Source organism: Zosterops lateralis (genome assembly GCF_965231275.1).
Source record: "Zosterops lateralis genome assembly, chromosome: 5".
Classification (NCBI taxonomy): Eukaryota; Metazoa; Chordata; class Aves; order Passeriformes; family Zosteropidae; genus Zosterops; species Zosterops lateralis.
Window position 1 is genome coordinate 54,144,466 of NC_139766.1, and position 20,574 is coordinate 54,165,039.

Here is a 20,574-nt window from a genome sequence, read left to right on the forward strand (position 1 = left end):
CATTGTAAGATACATTAAAATAATACTAAGAAGAGAGCTGAAGATTCCCATGTGTTTTAAAGAAAAGCTCCTGATAGTGGAAAATGAAATAATTCAGGGAACTCCAAAACATTCTGGATTTCAATAAATTGACATGGATCATAGTTAGCTTTTTCCAGTTTTAAGAAAAGGGAATGAGATAAACACAGAGACACAGAAAAACCTGGTCAAATATCATTAACAAAGACAATAACCTGGCCAGTCACACCAGGGGATAGGATCTCAAGAAACTGAAGCAGGCTGGGACTTTGCAAAGAGTAAGAATAAAAATCTGAGGGCTTGTTTTTTCAGGCAGTCAGGCATCAATTAAAAATATTTCTTTATTGGATTGGTGCTTGAAAAATCACATGCAGACAGAAGTTAATTTCATCTTGCCTCAGTGGTTAGTGAATGTAATGCAGAAACAAATGAAATCATAGGTTTATAGAACTCAAACTTAGAAAACACTTTGGTAATATCATTTAATCTTGTGTACTTTATAGGCCAAATGCTAAAATCTGTGTGAAGCGAATATAACAATGTTTGCTTAAAATGTATTGCCCAAGGAAAATCCAGCTGCGATTTAAATATTTTAAGCAGCAGAGAGAATCTACCAAATCCATCATGGTGTTTTATCCTATATAATCCTAATTAAATTGCTAAAAATATCTTATTTCTAATCTGAATCTGTTCCTCTTTTTTTTGCTGCCAGATTTAAAAAACCTAGTTTATCATCATACTGGTTATATTAAAAAAAATCATGAATCAATTAAACACTGACATATCAAAGTATGTGGTGAATAATGGTAGGCAAAATGAAAAATATATTTTTTTCCAAACAGAATATATACATATGATTATCAATTGATACAATGAGATAAGTAGTAATCCAGCATCTGAGTCATCAAAATCTTTCCATCACTTTTGATTTGCAGTCAGGATGTAAAGGAATGATCAAAATGAGCTTTCTCTTGAGAAGTGATTCTCAGCAATCTTGTGTAAATCTGTCTATGCAATGTAACAGCAGAACAGGATTAGATCTTTGCTTCCCAGTCATATTAATATGAGGAAGTTTTGTTTTCGCCCATCTCCAACCTGGGGACTCCTTGGGGTTGTGCACATGGCTACAACCAAAGAACATCTTGGAGGATCGGCACTAGAAAAGTCATTATATTGGGAAGCTTAGTGCTGTTAAAGAAGCAAAGTATTTAAATGCAAAGCTAAATTCACCTGCAGGTTTTTTGCTTCATTTGACTAGTAGCTCACATTAAGGACTGACTTAGGTACGGTACAATAAGTAACCACTAAATGTAGTTACTGGTGGATACTTGGCTGGTATAGAGCCAGTTTCAAGTCTCAGCCAGACTTCCTGACCATAATTTAACTCTAATAAGGCATTTCCAGTAATTACTCTGTCAGCATACTTGTTGTTATTAATATTTTCAGCCTGAAAAGTGAGTTTGTCTATTCCATCTATGACCAGATAGCCAGAGGCACGTGGACTCAACGATTCAATGGTATATTCAAAAACATAGACTCCCAGGTACGGAACATGGAACTTCCCAGTTGCTGGAGCAAATGAGGCACCATAGTTGACATCCAGATTGTTAAACCTGATGGGTCCTGGAGTTGTCATTCCATATGTATGAGAAGCAAAAAAAGCCACCATAGGTGCATATCTGTACGATCCTTTTGAAAAATCTGAAAAGGAATAAAGAACAATTTCAAGTGATGTTACATTGTAGAAAGGTAACTTGGACCAGCCAGAAGACCAAAAGCAGCTTTTCTGATGTCACAGCATTCTGTGGATGACAAACCTTGAGTCTGTCAAACTGAAACATAGTATTCCTCCATAAACACATCTTTTTATGTTGTATAAAAACTAATTTTCTTCACAGTTAATACTAGATGTATCCACCAGAGAAAAATTTAGCAACGGCAAGGGAACTTTATCTTTGTCTATGCTATGTTATCATTAAGAAAGCTTTCTTTCCTCCCTACACTCTCTCCTAGTTTTTCCACCCCAGGATCTCTTTTATTCTTTATGGGAGTGAGCTGAAGCCAAGAATTTTGGCACAAATCTTAGACAAACAGTGAGGAGGTTTAGCACTCATGATGTTAAATGAGGGGATAAAAGTATATGGGTTTCTCTTCAAGCTGAGCCTGTACACTATCATTCCCTGCTTCTGTACAAATGATTTCATTCACTATTCATATGCTGTCATGAGTAAAAATCAGCCAAATGACTGCTGAAAGATGCATAAAACTCACATTCCATTTGGCCTAGGTGTAAATTATTTATTGTATTTATTATGCTGAGTAAGTGTAATTTTCACTTTTTTTGTTTTCGTTTGAAATCTTTTAAGGGCTGCATCCTTTGTTGATGAAAGCCAGAAGCAGGCCTAAAATGACTCCTTGAGGGCACAGTCCCCCACGTCCTGGTAGCTACTGGTATCTATAGAACATTTATGGCTGCATTGAAGCCAGTATTTCCCAGAGATGTGATTTTACCTCCCCCTTCAAAATCCATGGCATCATGTTCAAATCCATCTACTGCACACCCTCCCACTCTGCACATTTCAGCAGGGAGTTTTCCAGCTATTATGGCAGGTCCCAAACCAATTTAATCCCATCATCTGGTCATATTAAAAAAAAGAGATCACAAGTCACCCGCGGGGATTGATGTCTCCAGCACCAAAACACAGGACTCTGCTGCTTGAGTTGTCACTCATTAAAGTGAAACGTGAGACCTCTGACCAGCAAATGCTCAGTAATTAGGCCCTGGGGCAGAGGCCCAGACTGATCCTGTATTGCACTGCTAAATTCTGTACTTGCCCACACTCAGGGAATTGTCGTTCATCAGCTTCACAGTACAGTTGGCTCCTCCAAAGGGGTGGCGACAGGCACAGACAAAACTCTGTCTGTCATTGACACAGGTTCCTCCATTCTGGCATGGGGAACTGGCACATGCTGAAAACTGCCCTGTGAAAGAGAGCAAGGAAAACCAACAGCCTCAGTTGTGATGCCCTGACAGTGACACTTCCTAAATATGCAATATTTTGGAAAGGCTCTTTGTCAATTCACAATTTCTGCTGAAGTTCTTTGTGAAGGCCAACTTCAGATCCTGTCCAGCCTCCCACTTTACCTGAACACAGCACACTCTCAGCTATCCTCCAATATATTCAAGATTACCTGTAAATTCTGAGTTCTGCTGGTCTCAAAGGATCAGGTAAGGGTCATGCAGTAAGAAAGAAGATCCTCCAAAGTTAGATCAAGCTGCTCTTTCTGAACTGAATCTTATCCTTGGGTGTACCAGAAGAGATTCTGTACTGCTGGTGTACAGGTTGGACTGTTTTGTCTACAACATTTTTCACTCAAGCACATAACAATCATTGCAGGAGAGTCAGGCTCCTGGTGATGAAAGGTCCTAAATACTATCCCAGCCACTTCAAGTACTTGCCCATAAAGAAGTCCCTAATTCCAGTATATCTACCAGGGTTGTTGTAGAAGTTTTGGATTGCAAGCAAGAAAAATTATACCAAACAGGTGGCTTTGCAGAGCACCGTCACTGAGGGTGTCCTAGCCTCTGATCCCAGTTAGGTATGAGATGGCCAAATTACACTCAGCCAATACAGAGAATCTGTCAGGCCAGTGCTACTGAGCTCTCAGACAGTAATTACCAATCATAATTGAATAATGTGTTGTCATAGCAGCCTTCCGGGGGGAGAAAATTCAGGTCACATTAAAAATTAAATATTGCTATCAAAAATTCTGAACATAAAGCATTCCCAAACCACACGTTTTTGCTTTCTCTTAGCTTGGTCAAAAAAATCAGATATTTTAGAAAAAAACCCTTTTCTTTGCCAGGAATTACCAGCAAAACTCTGGAATGAGAATTCCACACAGTCCTGTTATGGTAAATCTAGGTTGGTAGGTCAGAACTGAAAAAGTCTTGCATAAAAGCATCTAGTTATTGCCAGAAAAACGCTGACCTGGATTTCACATAGGTATTAAAGTAATTCCAGTGTTATGTTCATTTTCCCAACCAGATATTTCACAGACTGCTGCATTAGGGCAAACTCTGTGTCATATTTTAGTTCAGTGAGCAGAATGTTGAGGCACATTGTACAGTGACACTTGAATTTGCTCTGATATAGCATATGGGTTTATAAACAGAGCAGTCATTCTTTTCACAGAATTAATTTCTATTCTGTAGTGCCTGAAATAAAGCAATTTAGGACTGTCATGACTGGGGTCACAGCACAGCCATGAGACATGAGAAAATAATGGCTTTCTTCTCAGATAATTGTTTGCTACATCCTTCATTGAAGTTATTTTTCGCTCACATTTACTAAGCACCCACAGCATTTCAGTGATTTTTACCAAGCATCCACATATTTACCACACGTCAAAGGAAAGCAGGAAAGGAAGGAAAACAGCTGATTGTGCTGACTGTATCATACTCCCAAAATACAAAAGCTTCCTGTAAGAACACAGCAGTCTCCCTGCTAATTGGCCTCTACTTATCATAAACAAGTAGTAAAGCCAAGAAACAGGAAAAAGATTACTAAAAGGAAATGATAATGAGAATGAGACTAGCATTTTGGAAGACTGCTGTGGGGTGATTCTGCCCGAACTTAACCTTGGACTTAATTCAAATTCAGACATAGTTTTATCTATATTAAATTAACCCTCCTGGTGAAGCACTGCTTAGCAGCAACTGGGAAGCTCCTCCATTTGCTAGAGCAGGAGAAGTTGTGTGGGGGTTTGAGTCAAATTAGGAATTTCAGAGCAAGAGGAAAATGCTGCAGATCTCCACTGTGCCAATAATCTCTATGTAACTATGCTACAATAGCATCTTTCTGCTGTAATTTCTGGCTGAGGCTACTTTTCTGCCCAGCATTTTCTCTTTTCCTGCTGAAGTGTCCTGAGACAGTATGTCTGAATTATTTCCTTGGGGTAAAGATGCCAAAAGGTTCAGATTAGGAAATGATCTCCTACTAAAGCAAATATTTTATTGTTAATGAATGTTTCACAACTTAGTAGTGTGTAGATGAGTAAAAGAGAGAGACTATGAATTCAAGGCTTAAATTGTCACTATTCCTAGGAGATAATAAAATGTAGTTGCTAATTGCACTTGGTATGGTAGTAATAAGAAGAGCCAGTTAATGCTCAGTTTTGCTACTCTTTGGGAGGGCAAACAGCTAGAAGCTCTTCTGGGAAATAGACTGCCAGTACTGTGCAAACAAATCTCAAACAAATAATGACGCTCTGTCAGCATCTACTGGGGTGTTGTTAGAGGTAAAACAAATATTCAGCAATTTAATGGTCTCCTTATGGAAAGGATTGACTCCAGTAGTTCGGTTTGAAAATTCTTCTGACCAGGAGGAAACCTAAAAACAAATTCTCAATACTCAGTTATCAGTAGCTGCTTCTCAGGAAGCCCTGGGACATGGTAAGAGCTTGGGAATCTACTAAACCACCCTGCTCTCACAGGGTTGGTCAAACTGGTCGTCAGCCTATAGTTATGAATCACCTCTGTCTTAGCACTCTCAGGCTGACAGGGGGCAAAAAGCAAGGAAGAGAGGGCTGTGCCCTCCAGTTTTGGGTGGGGTGGAGTGTCAGGACCCATATCAGCAACTCAGTTTCCCTGTTAAGCTGAGGTATCTAATAATTCCAGTGTGATGATTTTAGGCTAGGCTCACCAAATTTAAAACAACACAACAGTTTCATCAATCCATTAGTCGAAAGATTAAATATGTAAATCTGAAGTGTATGTCGCCAAGGTGAACTGGAATAACTATCTCATTTGAGCAATTAAAACACAAGATGGAAAACATTTAATAGGTTAATTTCACTTAAAAAAAAGGCTTGAATTAAAAGCAACAATGGAAGATTGCATTTCTGTTAGGAGCTAGAAATCTTGTGACAACTAGATTAGAAATAAGACACAAAGAAGGTGAGAATGAAATGAAATTACCTCTCACACATAAATATAACAGAGCTTGACTCTCAGTTATTCATGCTAATGGGAGGGTGGCATAATCTGAATAAAGCAAAACCCACAACTAATACAAGACATGCAACAAGACAGTACTTTCACATTTGGAAAGCAGAGTAACCTCTAGATTCCTTAGAGAACAGCATTAATATCAACACAAAAATGGGAACTGAACTAAACTGCCCTCACACTGCATCACCTATTTCTGCAGGAGAACAGTGCATCGGAAAGCAGGACCAGTCATAACCCAAACACAAGTCTAATTAATAGCTACTCTGTGTGTACATATGTATATTAAAAAAATATATATTTTATCATCATCATCACCTCATATATTGGAGCTGTCTTAGGATAATCACTGTTTTATCCACTCTGGGTTGCTGCTACAGTCTGTATCAGGTGAAGTGTTGATGCTTTCACCCCTTATACATGTATTGCAGCCTCTACTTCACATAGAACTTTTCTTTAGTTCATTCCACAGTATGGGAAGCCTGCAAAATTTTATGTCCCTGCATATGCAATGCAAACTCACATTGCTTTCTTTTGACTTCTACTAATTACTTCCGAAAATATTACCTCAGAGTCGAATCCTGAGGACATTAAAGCCAATTTAACCCCTAATCTGTTAGAGTAGGTTCAAATATTGAACATATTGGAGTAAATGAAAATTCATCATTCACTTCTTTCTCAAATTTTATTCATTTTCTTTTAATTGAAAAAAGAAATCTAAGATGAAATACATTTTACAATTAGTCAATTATGCCTTTGTAGAGGCAGCACAAATCTCTGGTGTTATCCTAGAACTTGGGAGAAAAAGCATTCCTGGAGAAGTAAAATCTACCCAGGCAGAAGGTGGATATTTGTTAATTAGGTTAATGGCGTTGCTTCTTTAACTTATAGAAATTTAATGTATGGCTTTACTGGGCATGAAATTTGTTAAGTACAGAATCTCATTACCAATGGAAAAGTCAGCATAAACATTGCTAACTAGAAACCTCATATAAAAATAAGGCTTCTCAACATCTGCAAAGAAATGCACTTTCTGTAAGCGAGTATGTATCAAATGCTATCAAGAAAGTTATTTGTTAAAATTGAGTATAAATAATAAATGGGAAAACAGTAATTCATCAATATGGAGTAAAAACTAGAGCAGGTGACACCTTCCTGTGCTTCAGGTAGGTAGCAGTAATCATATTTTGCAAAAAGTACATGGTGTAGAAAGGATTACAGACATCTCTCATTTTCTCTTAATTTCAATTGTGAACAATTTTTTTTAATTTCCATTTTCTTTTAATTGCCAGTAACAGACAAATTGAAAATGACTGAGGAAGAATCGCAGTTTTGAATACCAAAATATTCAAATTACTTTGTTCATTTTAAGTGTGATTACCTCCTCTAGTATCTGTGTCCCCTCTCTAAGAGAAAACATAACCAAGGACTAAAATCCTTCAATGGGTATGATTTTATCAGAAACCAAGCTACTCATGGGATTATGGTTTTACGAAGGATCCTTTCCATTGATCATTAAGAAATGATGTCCCTAGGACAGGAAGAGATGAAGAAGCAAAGTGGAAAGGAAGGAAAAAATCATGGAGAGGGAAAAGAAGATTGCCCATGGCCTTAGCACACAAACAAGAGTAACAGCTCTTACTACCTCTACATCTGCTTGCAATAGGGACCAAGTATTGGTTTAGAAATGTTCATAAGTTTAAGAGCATTTTACAGAAAATATTCAGGTCTAGATCTTCAAGAGTATCTGGACATGTCTCTGTCATTAAGAAACCTGTCTAATTTTAATGTGAATTAGAGTCATCTCAGCACTTGGAGTCACTCATCCACTCTTCATTTTCTGTATTGTGCCAGAAATTATATTTCCATAAAACATCATCTTGTGCTATTGATTTTCACTCAAGTACGATTGCAGAAGTCACAACTCAAGAGTTTGTACTTCTGTGAATTCATTCATAATTCATTTCACATGATAGCATTTGAATTTAAGTTCAGAAGCAGATCACACTCAAAATTTCCTTTTTAAGAATGGCAGCTTCTGCTTAGCTGAGCTGCTCTCCAGGTGGGGACTGGAGCCAATTTACTTTATTGGCTTGACTTCTGCTTTTTCAGGAACTCACTGCTGGTAACTGCAGTTCTCAATGAAGTCCTGAAGGAGCCAGCAAAAGCCTCATTGCAGTCATTTTTGTTCACTTGCTTCAGGTTTTTGATACCTTTCATTCCCGCTGACACTGCAAAGTACTGATGCAACTCCATAAATCTCTCTGAGCTTGCATACATTTTTTTTCTACTGAAATTGCTAATTGAGATTGCAGGCATAAAATTCTTGTTCTTTGGATTTTGGCTAAATCGTCGGTAACTTTTCAAAGGTCAGGCTCTCAGCTGAGTGTGTGTGCATGTATATACACCTTAAACTGATCAGATGGGAATCTATGAAGGAAAATTAAATGGAGTGCAAAATCTCATAAGCAAAATAAATTTATTGTAAGCAAGAGATTAATCTCAGGTTTCTCTGAAATGCTCTTTACAGCTGTCTTTAGACTATTTATTTACTTTCAGTCAAGTTCTGCCACTCAGATCATCACAATGGTTACCTAAGTCTTTTTAAAATGTACCTTGATTTTTAGTAGAGTAAAATGCATTACCTGGATCTATTGCATTATCTGTGTTTCTTTGGCTTCGGCTTGCCAGGCTCAGAGTGGCATTTCCTGCCACTTTTTTTGCTGGGGAGGGTTTCTTTATAACTGGTTTCAGCTGCTTCTGAAGTTTCGTGACATTGTTCATTGCATTTACCATTGATATGTCAACATGCTGGGTTAAATTTGTCAAAATAGTTCCAGCTTTTACTTCAAGCATGGACTCAATGAGCTCCTTGAGGCCTCTCTGCAGCAGGGGGATATCTGGCTGAGCCAATTTAATTAGCACAGGTATGCTTGTGTTCACTTTCTGGATGCTGTTGTTGGCATCCTGGCACAGCCCCCAGGCCTCATGAGCAGTCTTGTTCACAAGAGGAATGACATTTGAGAAACGAATTGACTTGGCTTCCAGGGCCTTGATCCTGGAACTCAGTGCCTGGAGCTGAAGTGAGACCACCTGTTCTTTCTCTGTGGAGGCAGCTTTGGTTTTTTTTAGCAGGACACAGTTGTTGGCCAAAAACTTGGAAATTTTTGACTCTACATTCAGAAGGCGAACCTCATGGTCCTTTGAACTCTCCACAGAGTCAAACAGATTTTCTTCCAGGTGGCTGATATCTTGTTGCTGCTTTTCCACTTTTGATGATATATCATTTAAAATATAGAAAACTCTACTCAAATTGTGAAGGATACTTTTATCAGACTCCTTGTATGGATTATGGGAAAGAGATGGCACTACTTGTGAAGTAATTTCGTCTCTTGCTGTAAAGAAGTGACTGGAGGGATTCATTCAACTGTTGGAACTGGGGAATAAAAACCAAGAGGTTGTCCAGTTCCTCAGCTCTGCCACAGCAAACTTCAGTCTCATTTCTTAGAGTATGTAGCATGTCTTTCAGTACATAATTATCTTGAATAGAATCGATAGCACTGTTTAGTACTATCATGGTCTTGTTTAATCCATCTTCTATTTCCATGGAGCATTCATTAACACGACCCTCAAACAGTTCCTGGTAAGCCTGAGATTCATTTTTAAGTCCTTCCTGAGTTTCGGATAGTTCCTTCATTGCAGAACTCATTCTGTTAATGACAACAGTGAGGTTTTCAAGTTTCTCTTTGAATTCTTTAGCTTGAATTTGTTGCTCATACTCTGAAGTCAGACTAAAAGGTACCCCTTGTTCAATCAAGGGTTGAAGGATCTCCATATCATAGCACAAGTCATTAATTTGCTCATTCATTCTGTCCACCTTACTGCCCAATGGAAGGAACATATCAGAGAGACTCTTGTTTAGAGCCACCACACTCTCTTGGACTGCTGCCAGCTGTGCTTGGAAATCTGTCCTGCTCTCTGACAACATGTCATCACAGACCCCCAGAAGAGAGTCTCTCTGAATTTCCAATGTAACACTGAGGTTGCTGATCTTGCTATCTTGGACTCTTAAGTCATCATAGAGCTCCAGCACCATCATGCCTTGTCTTTTTACTTTCTCATGCAGTGAGATCATGTACTCTGTAACATTGTACTCCAAGACTTTATCTGCTGAGGGGAGGTTTTGTCTTGAAGACTGTTCAGCTGATAACAGTTGTTCATGAGCATCTCTCATTTCAGTAAGGGTCCTATTTAAAGATTGATAATAAATTACACTTCTTGACTGCTGATGTTCCAAATTAACTTCCAAGGACTTCTGCTTTTCTTGCAAAGCTTTCACAGGCTTGTCACAAGTGAGGGCCATTTCCTCTCTCATCTGCGCCATATGACTCTTCAGCTCCAGAATGTCAAGCTCCCTTGGCCCACTATCTTTCTCCTGAGCAAATTTATTTTGGGTTTCATTCAGATGCTTGACTAATTCTTTTGTATTTTCAAGGTCACCTGACATACTAGACATAGTCTTGAAAACTTGAGCCATGCTCTCTTGCATTTCAACTTGAAATACTTGAAAGTGTTCTCCAACTATGTCTTTGATTAAGTCATTAATACTTCTGGATTTGAGACCTTTGGGGGAAAAGAGAAACACAGAAAATCAAATCAACTGTGCTAGTAGCATCTAAGTTTTTCCCACAATGTGAGCAAACAGTGCTGCACAGAGGAGAAACACACCTCCCTGCCCCAATTTACCCACATATAGAGAGAAATGTATAGCTGAAGAATGTAGAGCACGCTTACAGTTTATATACAGATATACTATTTGAGGATTCATCCCTGTTTCTACTGAAAGCAGTGGGACTTTTGTTAGTATTTTGAAAGGGGAAACTCAAACTCTACATGTGGTATCAACTTTGACCTCCCACCTAAGCTGTTCCTGAGCACTGAGAGGAGGAGATCTGTGTGCTTTTGTGGCTTGCTTATAAAAGATGATGTGTCCTTTCTCCACTAGGAAAGTAAGGCAAAACCCCATTTGCTTTACAACACTATGGTCAAAAAGTGAAAGCAGAGATTGTTACCTTTCTACTGTATTGTATGCACTAGGTGATTATGCAACACACTATTGTGAGAAAGTAAAAAGAATAGCCTTACTAAATAGCTAAAGACAGTAACACTACAACTAGTGCAAAATGAAGGCATTTTAAAGGTTAAAACTTTAAGCCTTGCATACTACAGCTCCTCAAATAGCTCCTAGGAATTATGATCCTGAAAAGCACTAGGCAGAAGTGAATGTGTGAGAATTCTGCCCCAGTGAACATGAAAATACGTTTCCCATATAGCCTTGAAGAGGTCAAGACAGGCATAAAAGAGTTCTGCATAACATATTTCAATCAATTAGAGCAGTAGTCCTGCTCTGGTGTGAGATTAGAAGGAATTTTATTAATTTTTTCTTCAAAGGTAGCTCCTCTGTCCAACTAAAGCATTCTTTGCACAATTTGCATAAACCCTATAAACTTTTGCAGCCAGACTGTGATATAATTATTAAACACTTCAACCTCTACAATGCTCCAGTGACCACAAGTTCTCTGATTAAAACTATATTGATAAAGGTAGAATTTATCTGGTCCCTTCTTCCATTTTCTTCTCAATTAATTCTACAGCCTGGAATTTATTTCTTCATCTCTAAAACACTGAGGCATGTTTTGAAAACTTATTTGAAGGTAGATTCTCAGCAGGTAAAACATCAGGAAATCAGACCCAAGTTTGCCAGGCCAGGAAAGAGCCACATCAGCAATCTAGCATGAAATTTCCTAAGAATTAAACTCCATTATTGTCAACTGAGGCCCAAACGTCCTAGCAATTTTACATATCGTATAATAAACAACAGTGATAATACTGAGATTACCTTTATTATCTTCCTTTTCCCTACCTAAAGAGCAAATCAGTGACTAGACAGATGCATGTACACAAATAAGCACATGTATGTGCACACAAACACCTGAGAATAAAGGTGTCCTGGCAGCTGAGAGGAAAAACCAAGATATGAATCAAGTTAAAAAAACTGGCATGCAGAAAATCCAAGTGATCGTTTGGTCAGGTTACTTTATGATGCTGAAAATTGTTCTGCACTCTAAGAGACACAATGAGCTGTGAAGAAAAATTTAATGGCTGTGGAAAGAACCAAGATTACTCTAAACCTTCTGTGAGGAATCAATTAAATTGGTTCATCTCAGCAGCAAATTTCGATAACAGACCATTCATCTGCAAGGGGTGCTCCAGATGGTCTATACCAACCTCTTCTTTTTGTGACAGCCAAGAAGGTGCCAGCCTCACTCTGTTATTCTGGCTCCATGTATTTGGATAGTGAGTGTAGCATGGAGCTCAGCTCTGGTTTTCAAGTGTTCCCATTACCAGGGGAGTATGGAGCCTGATAAACCAGACAGATTTGGGTTTCTCTCTACCCTGCCTTCTGGCTAGCTTCTAAGCAAAGTGCAACAGGGGCTGTGGGAGCACACTTGTCCACACAAAGCCCTGACCCAAACTTGGTGACAACTGGGCATACTGTTCAGCTTGGGCTGCAAATACATGTGTGCACTCATGGATGTAACTCAATTTCTCTGCTGCTCATTTTGAAATAGAAAGGTCCAAACCACCTGTGAACATTAAAGGTCTCTTGCACTTTTTATGAGATTATAAATTTTAATTTTAGCTTCCTGGCTGAAAACTAAAGCGTGTAATTACTCTGTGTCAACATACACTGTCTTTGCAGTTTCAATTCTTTGAAGAATAAGGTACAAAATAAATGTATGTACACAGGAGACTGAATTGAGGTTATATATGCAGCCACAAATGACATTTCTGACTTGGAAGTGATTAACACTCCATTATTGAGTTAATTTTGAAAGGAGTGTACATTTTAATAATCAAGAGGAGAGGTATATGGAGCTAAAGGAGAAAGAAAAGTCTAGCACGAAGTAAGCAGAGTTTCTTAAATTAAAAAGAGCACAAAATTATTTTCCCTAAGTAACAATGGGAACAGCTTCCTGAGTACTGAAAGCAACTTTTAAAATGCATAACAGATTTCATTAAGAAAATTGAGGAGTGTATCTGTTACTCCAGTGAGTGCTGCCCTCTATCAACAGATGACGTGTTTGTGTCACCAAAGTCATCAATGAAACCAAGAGTTAAAGACTTTTTAAACTGTATTGAATTGTTTGGTCACAGAATCAGACCTTGCTTCTAATAAAGCCTCATTGAAAGCTGGGCAGAATATCAGAATTTTTGTCATAAGAAAAAAGGCAATGTATGTACTGTGAGCAAAGGACCTGGCATCACAGGAAGAAAATGAAAATGTAGGTGGAGAATATCTGAATAGTATGAAGCAACTACAGACTTGACTGTGTTTCAAAAGCAGGTTGCCTCAGGATAGCAGTGGTACTGGCAAAGTTGTGGTTTGCTTCAGGTGAGCTACTAAGAGTAATTTTTAGCAAGGCAGAGTGTCCAGTGTTACAGGACAGTAGAGAAGGTCTTTTCAGGACCTGCTACTTTAGGATGCTGTTTTTGCATTTGAGTACAACTGACTGATATTTCCTGGACTGAAACTGCAGTTGTCATTTGTCATTGCACATACAAGCCAACAGACACACTAACCTTCTCTTTCTCCCCTCCTTTCCTCATTCCTGCTGCTTACTGACATAGAATCCAAGAATAGCCTGTGTTGGAATGCTCATAATTAGAGCCAAGGAATGTAGTTGATAGCACCTTTTTCATTGGAGCTACTTGATTATGAGATAGATTGAGAAGAAAAATCAAAAAAGGGACATCAGCTGGAGATTTTTTTCTGAGCAGGTGTAATATAAAACACTGTAGGTAAAAACAAAGGCTTGAAGCAGATTTTCAGAGAAGGGGGGTTTTGAACAGCACATTTAATTAAGACTTAGACCCTGAAATATGGATAGGGACTGCAGAAGTAGAAACACGATGCTGAAAAACACCTCTTAGACTAGCATGAAAATGACAGCTAGAACAAGTGAACTATAAAACAAAAAATGAGGAGAAAGCAGAAGGGAAATAGAAAATATTCAAAGACAAATTAAATGTGCACCCAAAGGTCAAGAATATCATCTAGCAATATGTAGAGAGGTGAAAGCAGGTCACCAATCAAGAGATGGAATTTGCTTACATACAAGAGAGCCATCTAGCATGTGGCAGGAACGTCTCAGGAGACAGAAGACTGAAAATACACGAAATGGGACACGACTTGGTAAAATTGAGGGAGATACAAAACCAATTATTGTTTCATTCAGTTTTATCTCAATGTAAGGAACTCCAGAACCTCTGTTCTATTTTTAAACAGTAGAAAAGTCCTCTGGATTCTGAAGTGTAAAATATGGTTTTGGGAATATTCCTGAAAAATGATAAAAATATTGCATATGGAGGAAATAACAGTTTCAGTCTGAATCTCCTTGTTAAGCACCACTTTTAGCTGGGTAACACAGATCTTGTTGCAGGATTCACAACAAATGGATGCATAATTCTGCTGGTGAGGATGTGCTCAAGTTCCTGCTCTCTCTCTAGCTCTGTCTTTCTCATATACTGAACATGAGTAGAGGTGTTGATCACATATAGCCTAATACAATCAGGGACAAATTATTCAGCAGAATGTTTGCTCTATTATAAATAGAAGCACCATAGAATTTCTTATAGTTTGCCCTGTAAGTGTGAATTATGTATTAAAGAATATTAGTTAGACTTGGTAGCAAAACAAATACTACATCCTTTAGCTGCTGCCAGATAAACATAAACAAACATAAGAATATTTGCAGATGCTCTAAGTAAATGAAAAAGCCTTGATAATGGCTAAAGCTACCACGTAGACGATGGAAGCACCAAAGAATACAAATTTTTTGTCACTATGAAAGACACCATAGTGAATGTTGAAATAAACAAATCTCTCTCATATGAAATGAAATTTTAAAAATGGGTTCTCTCTACAAGTGATGAGTAATAGAATAGGACAGTCTATGAAGACTTTTAGTTTTATTTTTCCTGGCATCACTAACAGGGTGAGTGATTACATTAATTTATTTTTCTTACCTTTTAGAAAGGACTGGAATTCTCTGCCCTTATCTTCATTGATTTTGCCTTCCAGAGAAGAAAGCATCTGGCTCACATCATTCATTGCAGCAGCAATGCTGTCAACCTTCTTCTGTAGAAAAGTCAGTTTCATCTCCTGACTGCTAATCCTCTCATTCATTTTTTGAAAAAGTGCTGGATGAGGGAACAAAATGAGGAGAAAAAAATCCCAACAAACCAAGTACTGTTAAACATCATGGAATGAATAAAAAAACAGAAGGTATAATTGACTGAGAGACATTAACTAAAAGTGGGGTGAAAAGTTTATGAAGTTTTAGTTCTAATGATCATCTTGATTTTTGTCATGTATTAATGAGATTCAGTAGCACAGTGGTTAATAATTACTGAAGCATATGTATCCATTAAAAATATTTATGATTCTACAACAGTATTCTGAATGGTTAGCTTATTTTAATCAACATAGTGCCATTCTTCCTCCACTCTACAGGCTATTCAGTTAACTCTCATTTAAGTCAATCTCCTTTAACACAGTCACAAAAGCATTCATTTTTACTTACCATTTATAACACAACTTCATGAATTTGCGAGGCCTGTGTCTGAAGGAATACATCATTTTTTCCATTGTTTGGGTCAAAATAAACAATTGTTCAACACAGCAGCAAAGCAGAAAAACAGCTAATAAATAAATTACTTTGGAATAATGATTAGACTATCATTAAAAACTAAAACTTAATGTACAAAGTCAGCTTTATTTTAAAACCTGCCCAAATTGTTTTTGACACTTGTAGCCTCCTCAGGAATAAAAAGGCCTAGATGGATGCTTTTAAGATAGGTAATGGTGAAGGATGCCTTGATGTTGAAAATTAGGACTCCACATTACTTCAACCAGGCATCTGAGTTTGACAGGTGACAGGTATCAAACTTAGTCTGAGATTTTTGGAAGATGCTGATTAAATTAGATGTTTGAATGCTTGTAAGCAAAGCTAGAAAACCTACAACAATTCAGCTTAAATGGCCTATGTTAGGCATATGATATATTATCCCAAATGATCCAGGCTATCCTATGGCTTAATAAGCTGCTATGGAAGAGATTCTTTAGCATTGCATATGAATATTTATCAGTGTAAGTTTACAGTATTGCTATTGATCCTTTGTCACTTTTCATTACAGCATCAGCGTCCATTCCTATGGCAGCAAACAGTTCTAATCAGAAATCATGCCTAAGTACAGGGGCCTAAAAGCTCCGAAGAAAACCCAACCAAGTTATATGCAAAAGGGCATATTCTTCTCATGGCTGGTATTCTTTAAAATCCTAGTGTGTAAAGACACATACAGATGCAGATGAAGCAGGCCAATACCCCTGAGAATGCTCTCCTGTAGAGGCATGTTGGTTGTAAAGGCCATAATAGTAAGAGCCTGGAGAATAAGGCTCTTTTAGGTTACGATGTTAGGATCTCCAACTGTGTTCTCTGCTCAAGGTATCTGCTTCCACTAGATTGTTTCTAACTCAACCGCCTCATTTAGACTCAGGTAATTCTGACTGGCACTGCAAAGACAGGCCATTGATAGACTTTTGTCATCATAAGACAGCTTTGTGAGAGATAAACAGGCCTGGACACTTCTGCTTCTGGTTGAATTGTTACTATGAGAAAGGGATTTGAATTCATTAGTGGCTTGTGCACAGTCACCTAAACTGATAACTAACCTGCAGGGTGTAATGCTTTTTTTAGCTTGGTTTCTATCAATTCCCACTGAGGGAGGAAGAGAAAGTAGATGAACCTGAAAGTGAGGTTTTATGCCTGAAAGTGACATAGCTGCATAGTGGGATCTGGAAGCAGAATCTGGCTTGTAAAGCCACAGCATTGACAGACCAGGGCAGTCAGTCCTGGCCTCAGGCCATTTTGCAGGGTTGACAGCCAGAACAGGTGTGTCTTTCTTTCTAGACCGACCCAATTTAATTTAAAAATAACTGAAAAGCAATTAACATGGAGGTTAGATATTCCAATTTCAGATTTATTTCTCAGAGCATAATTCCCACTAACAGAAGTGGCATGTCTCAGTGCTCTATTGATCAAGCTCACTTTTTCATAATAGGCCCTGTCTTCTTTACTGAACATCCTCCTCTTTCCAGCCCTGAGAGACTTGGTTGCTCACACAGTCTCACCAAGGCACAACAGCCCAACTCCCTTTTGAAAATATCTCTCTATATCTCCATGCCAGATTCAATCTTTCCCTTTCTTTTTCTGTCTATTAAGATCTAAAATAAAGCACATATGTGCATATAAGCCCATACACGGTCAACTCTCCATAAAACTCTGCAGCAATCTTAATGATGACATCCTGTTCTCTCAGCATGCATTACAGCCCACATGAAGGTATTTAAAACTTCATGGTATGCAAAGGTATGCAAAACACAGACTTGAGAATATAATCTGCCTTATTTACTTGCTTCAGTAAAATGTTACTGGATATAGGCCAATAGGTGAGTGACAACCACACCACAGTGTGGAACAGATAATGGTTATACAAAAAGTTAGTGGAGACAAAAAGAACAGCAGCATCAATAGATTCCAAAGAAAAGGAAGGTAATAAGAAAGTTCAAGGAATACATTTCCATTAAACAGTCCTTCACATCATAGCCATTTTTTTGCTCCTTACCACAAGAACCACATTTTTCAAATAGAAAAGGGCCACCAATTGAGACCAGGCACCAAAACCAAAAGTCTCATGCTGCCTCCAAAGATCTTGAAAATGGCAGGATTTCTCCAAGACCAAAGCTGCCAGCACCTAGGACTATGGCTGCCCTTGGAGCCCCGAACTGCACCTCTGACTTGACCCCGAGACACTGGGGGAATGAGGTTTTATCCCCATGAAACATGGCCACCATTCCCATCGCAGCACATGTAGCCAACAGTGTGGTGCCACCCCCTAAAATCACAAATGCCACAGGATCTCTCCCAGAGCAAAGCTTCCAGCAACTAGCAACAAAAATGTGGAGAAACTTTTCACACAGCAGTCATCGAACATAGGTTCTTCATATAGATCACTATTTGAATGCATCATTTTTGTTACTGACCAGCTCCTACCATTCTAATTTTTCTGTACATGCTTTTGCGAGACAACACTGACATTATACTCCAAAAACATAATAACCAGATTATATAAAGAAAACACAATAATGAGAAAATTTATAAGGCAATAAGTAATACTCTCAAGCATCTCTGGCATAAATGTTTAAACTTTCACTATGTTTCTTAGTTATTTGGTCATCCTAGACATAGCTTAAAACACATCTGAGCTGCCCTTGTAAGGTTTGAAATACCTTTGTACTGATTTTGAATGAAGAACTCATTTTTGTAAGAAAATATATAACAATAATCACATATTCAGATAGTCAATAATTTCATTACATTTTCTTCTGTGTGCAATGCTAGTCTACACTACTCCTGTGTTTGGGTTGGTTTTTTTGTTTGTTTGTTTTTGGTTTAATTTTCTTTTTTCTCTCCTGTTAATTGACTTACTGTATTCAATAACATAATAGTTTAAATATTTCTATACCAAACACTTACCTGGTTTCAATTTAGGCACAAAACCTTCTGTAATTTTTAAGCTGCTGGTACATTTAAATTCAGTATCTTCTGCCCATCTTTATCAGAAGAGCGAACCACTGCACCATGACTGATAGAAACTGACATTCCATTCGGGTCCCTTCAGTAGGCAGGGATTTTCCCCAAATTGTTTTTGCAGTGATCTCAGTGACTGGGTGGAGGTGAGAGAAATTTTAACTACTGACCTGGCCCACTGGGGTCCTGCAGAGCTCCTGGTGTCCTCTCACTGAGAGTTCTGCTGCTTTCAGCCTGGTTGCTGTGTATAACCGATTGCTGTTCTTGAGCTAGAGAAGGGAGAAAAAGGATGTGAGTGAACCACAGAACATGATAATTTGGATGATTGCACAACAATTTTTCTCTCTCTTTATTCTGTACCAGCTGTACCAAAGCCTAATCATCTGCAATGACTCTTATCTGCTTTGTGCAGTGTGGGACCACTTTGCTGAAGACATTGACTGGCCTTATAAAAGACTTCAAGAGTGGCAGGGGCTGGTGTTAATATTAAAATGTCACAAATTGCTTTATAATGAACAGATCTTTAAATGTTCAGGGCTGAAAATTTTAGAAGAATATTTTAGAGCAATATAAAACACCAGTACAAAGACAACACAGATTGTCAGCTGTAAAATTAATTTGGGTTTTTTAATGGTTACAAAATTAATTAGGTTTGTTGAAACTGCCTTTTGGATTGGTGGTTTTTTTTTTTTTTTTTTTTTTTTTTTTTTTTTTTTTTGTGGGGTTTGTTTTTGTTTTGCTTTGTTTTACAGATTACACAGATCTCCAACCATGAAAATCTTACCACTAAAGGCAATGGTGATATTACATTTTTGCAGCACCTAAAAAATAAAAACAGTTTCAAAACATAATCAAATTCTAAGTTCCAACAAATATCATCTGAGATTTATGACTGGTATACATATAAAAAACTTCACAAAGGTGGCAATTTTGTAAATACTTTCTGTGGTGATGAGAGATGGGATTATCTGTGCTTATTTTACATTTCAGCCCAAAAGATGCAAAAGCAATTTGCAAATAGCTGGACTAACATTATTATTAATTCAATATCACAGCTAGGGAAACTGAGGTCCAGAAAGTGCCGTCACTCTCAGAAAGTAATGAACTGATCACATAGCTAGGAACTGAACTGAGATTTCCATATTCCTGACATACATTCTCTAGCCATTACACTTAATGGAAGTGTTTTCATTATTTTTTTTTAAAAAACAAAATATGTACAAATTAGGTAAGAAATTTACTAGTATAAATTGATACCAATTTTCATATACTTGCTTAGTTCATGGAACATTTTGAAGTCAGTGTTCCAGGAGGAGCATATCTAAGGAATGCCACTGATGTGGCACTAATGTGATTTCTAGTCTTTAGTACAGTACAAGCAGAATGACTTGGGTATGGTGACATTATTTTACACTTCAAATACTAAAATCTAGCTTAGCCATAATGTAAGTTTCCAGGGAAACGGATTAAAATGCTGAATCAAGAAATTCCATATTTCACATAGGTCATTTGAAGATAGATAGACTGCAATTAGGACAATATAAGGTGTTTAGGTTGTAGGATAAGGGCGTTGTAAAAATTAGGATAGAAACTCAAAGGAAATGTATGATATGGACCAATAGTTTGATAGAATCTTTTGAAATTGCCTGATAAGAAATACAAAATCCTCAAATGGTTACCATTTCAACAGCTTCTGTTATCTTTCTGTGGGCATGGTTATTGACAGAAGCTAAATTCTCACAGTCAGCCTAACTCATTACACAGGATTTATCAGGTGGTGTTGTGATGATACAATCTATGACAAAGGAGTTGGTTACTTGCTTGTGATAAAGA

At 37.8% G+C, this 20,574-nt stretch overlaps 1 protein-coding gene across 1 annotated transcript in view; it reads right to left on the reverse strand.

The window, feature by feature from the left end:
* Nucleotides 1-335: 335 nt before the first annotated feature.
* The window catches only part of MMRN1 (multimerin 1), a 39,819-nt gene continuing 19,580 nt past the window's right edge, over nucleotides 336-20,574 (reverse strand). Inside the window, 6 exon segments of the mRNA XM_083862180.1 lie at nucleotides 336-1,719; nucleotides 2,854-3,000; nucleotides 8,674-9,416; nucleotides 9,418-10,651; nucleotides 15,119-15,292; nucleotides 18,912-19,010. Coding sequence (XP_083718306.1) covers nucleotides 1,298-1,719; nucleotides 2,854-3,000; nucleotides 8,674-9,416; nucleotides 9,418-10,651; nucleotides 15,119-15,292; nucleotides 18,912-19,010 — 2,819 coding nt within the window. The 3' untranslated portion in view covers nucleotides 336-1,297.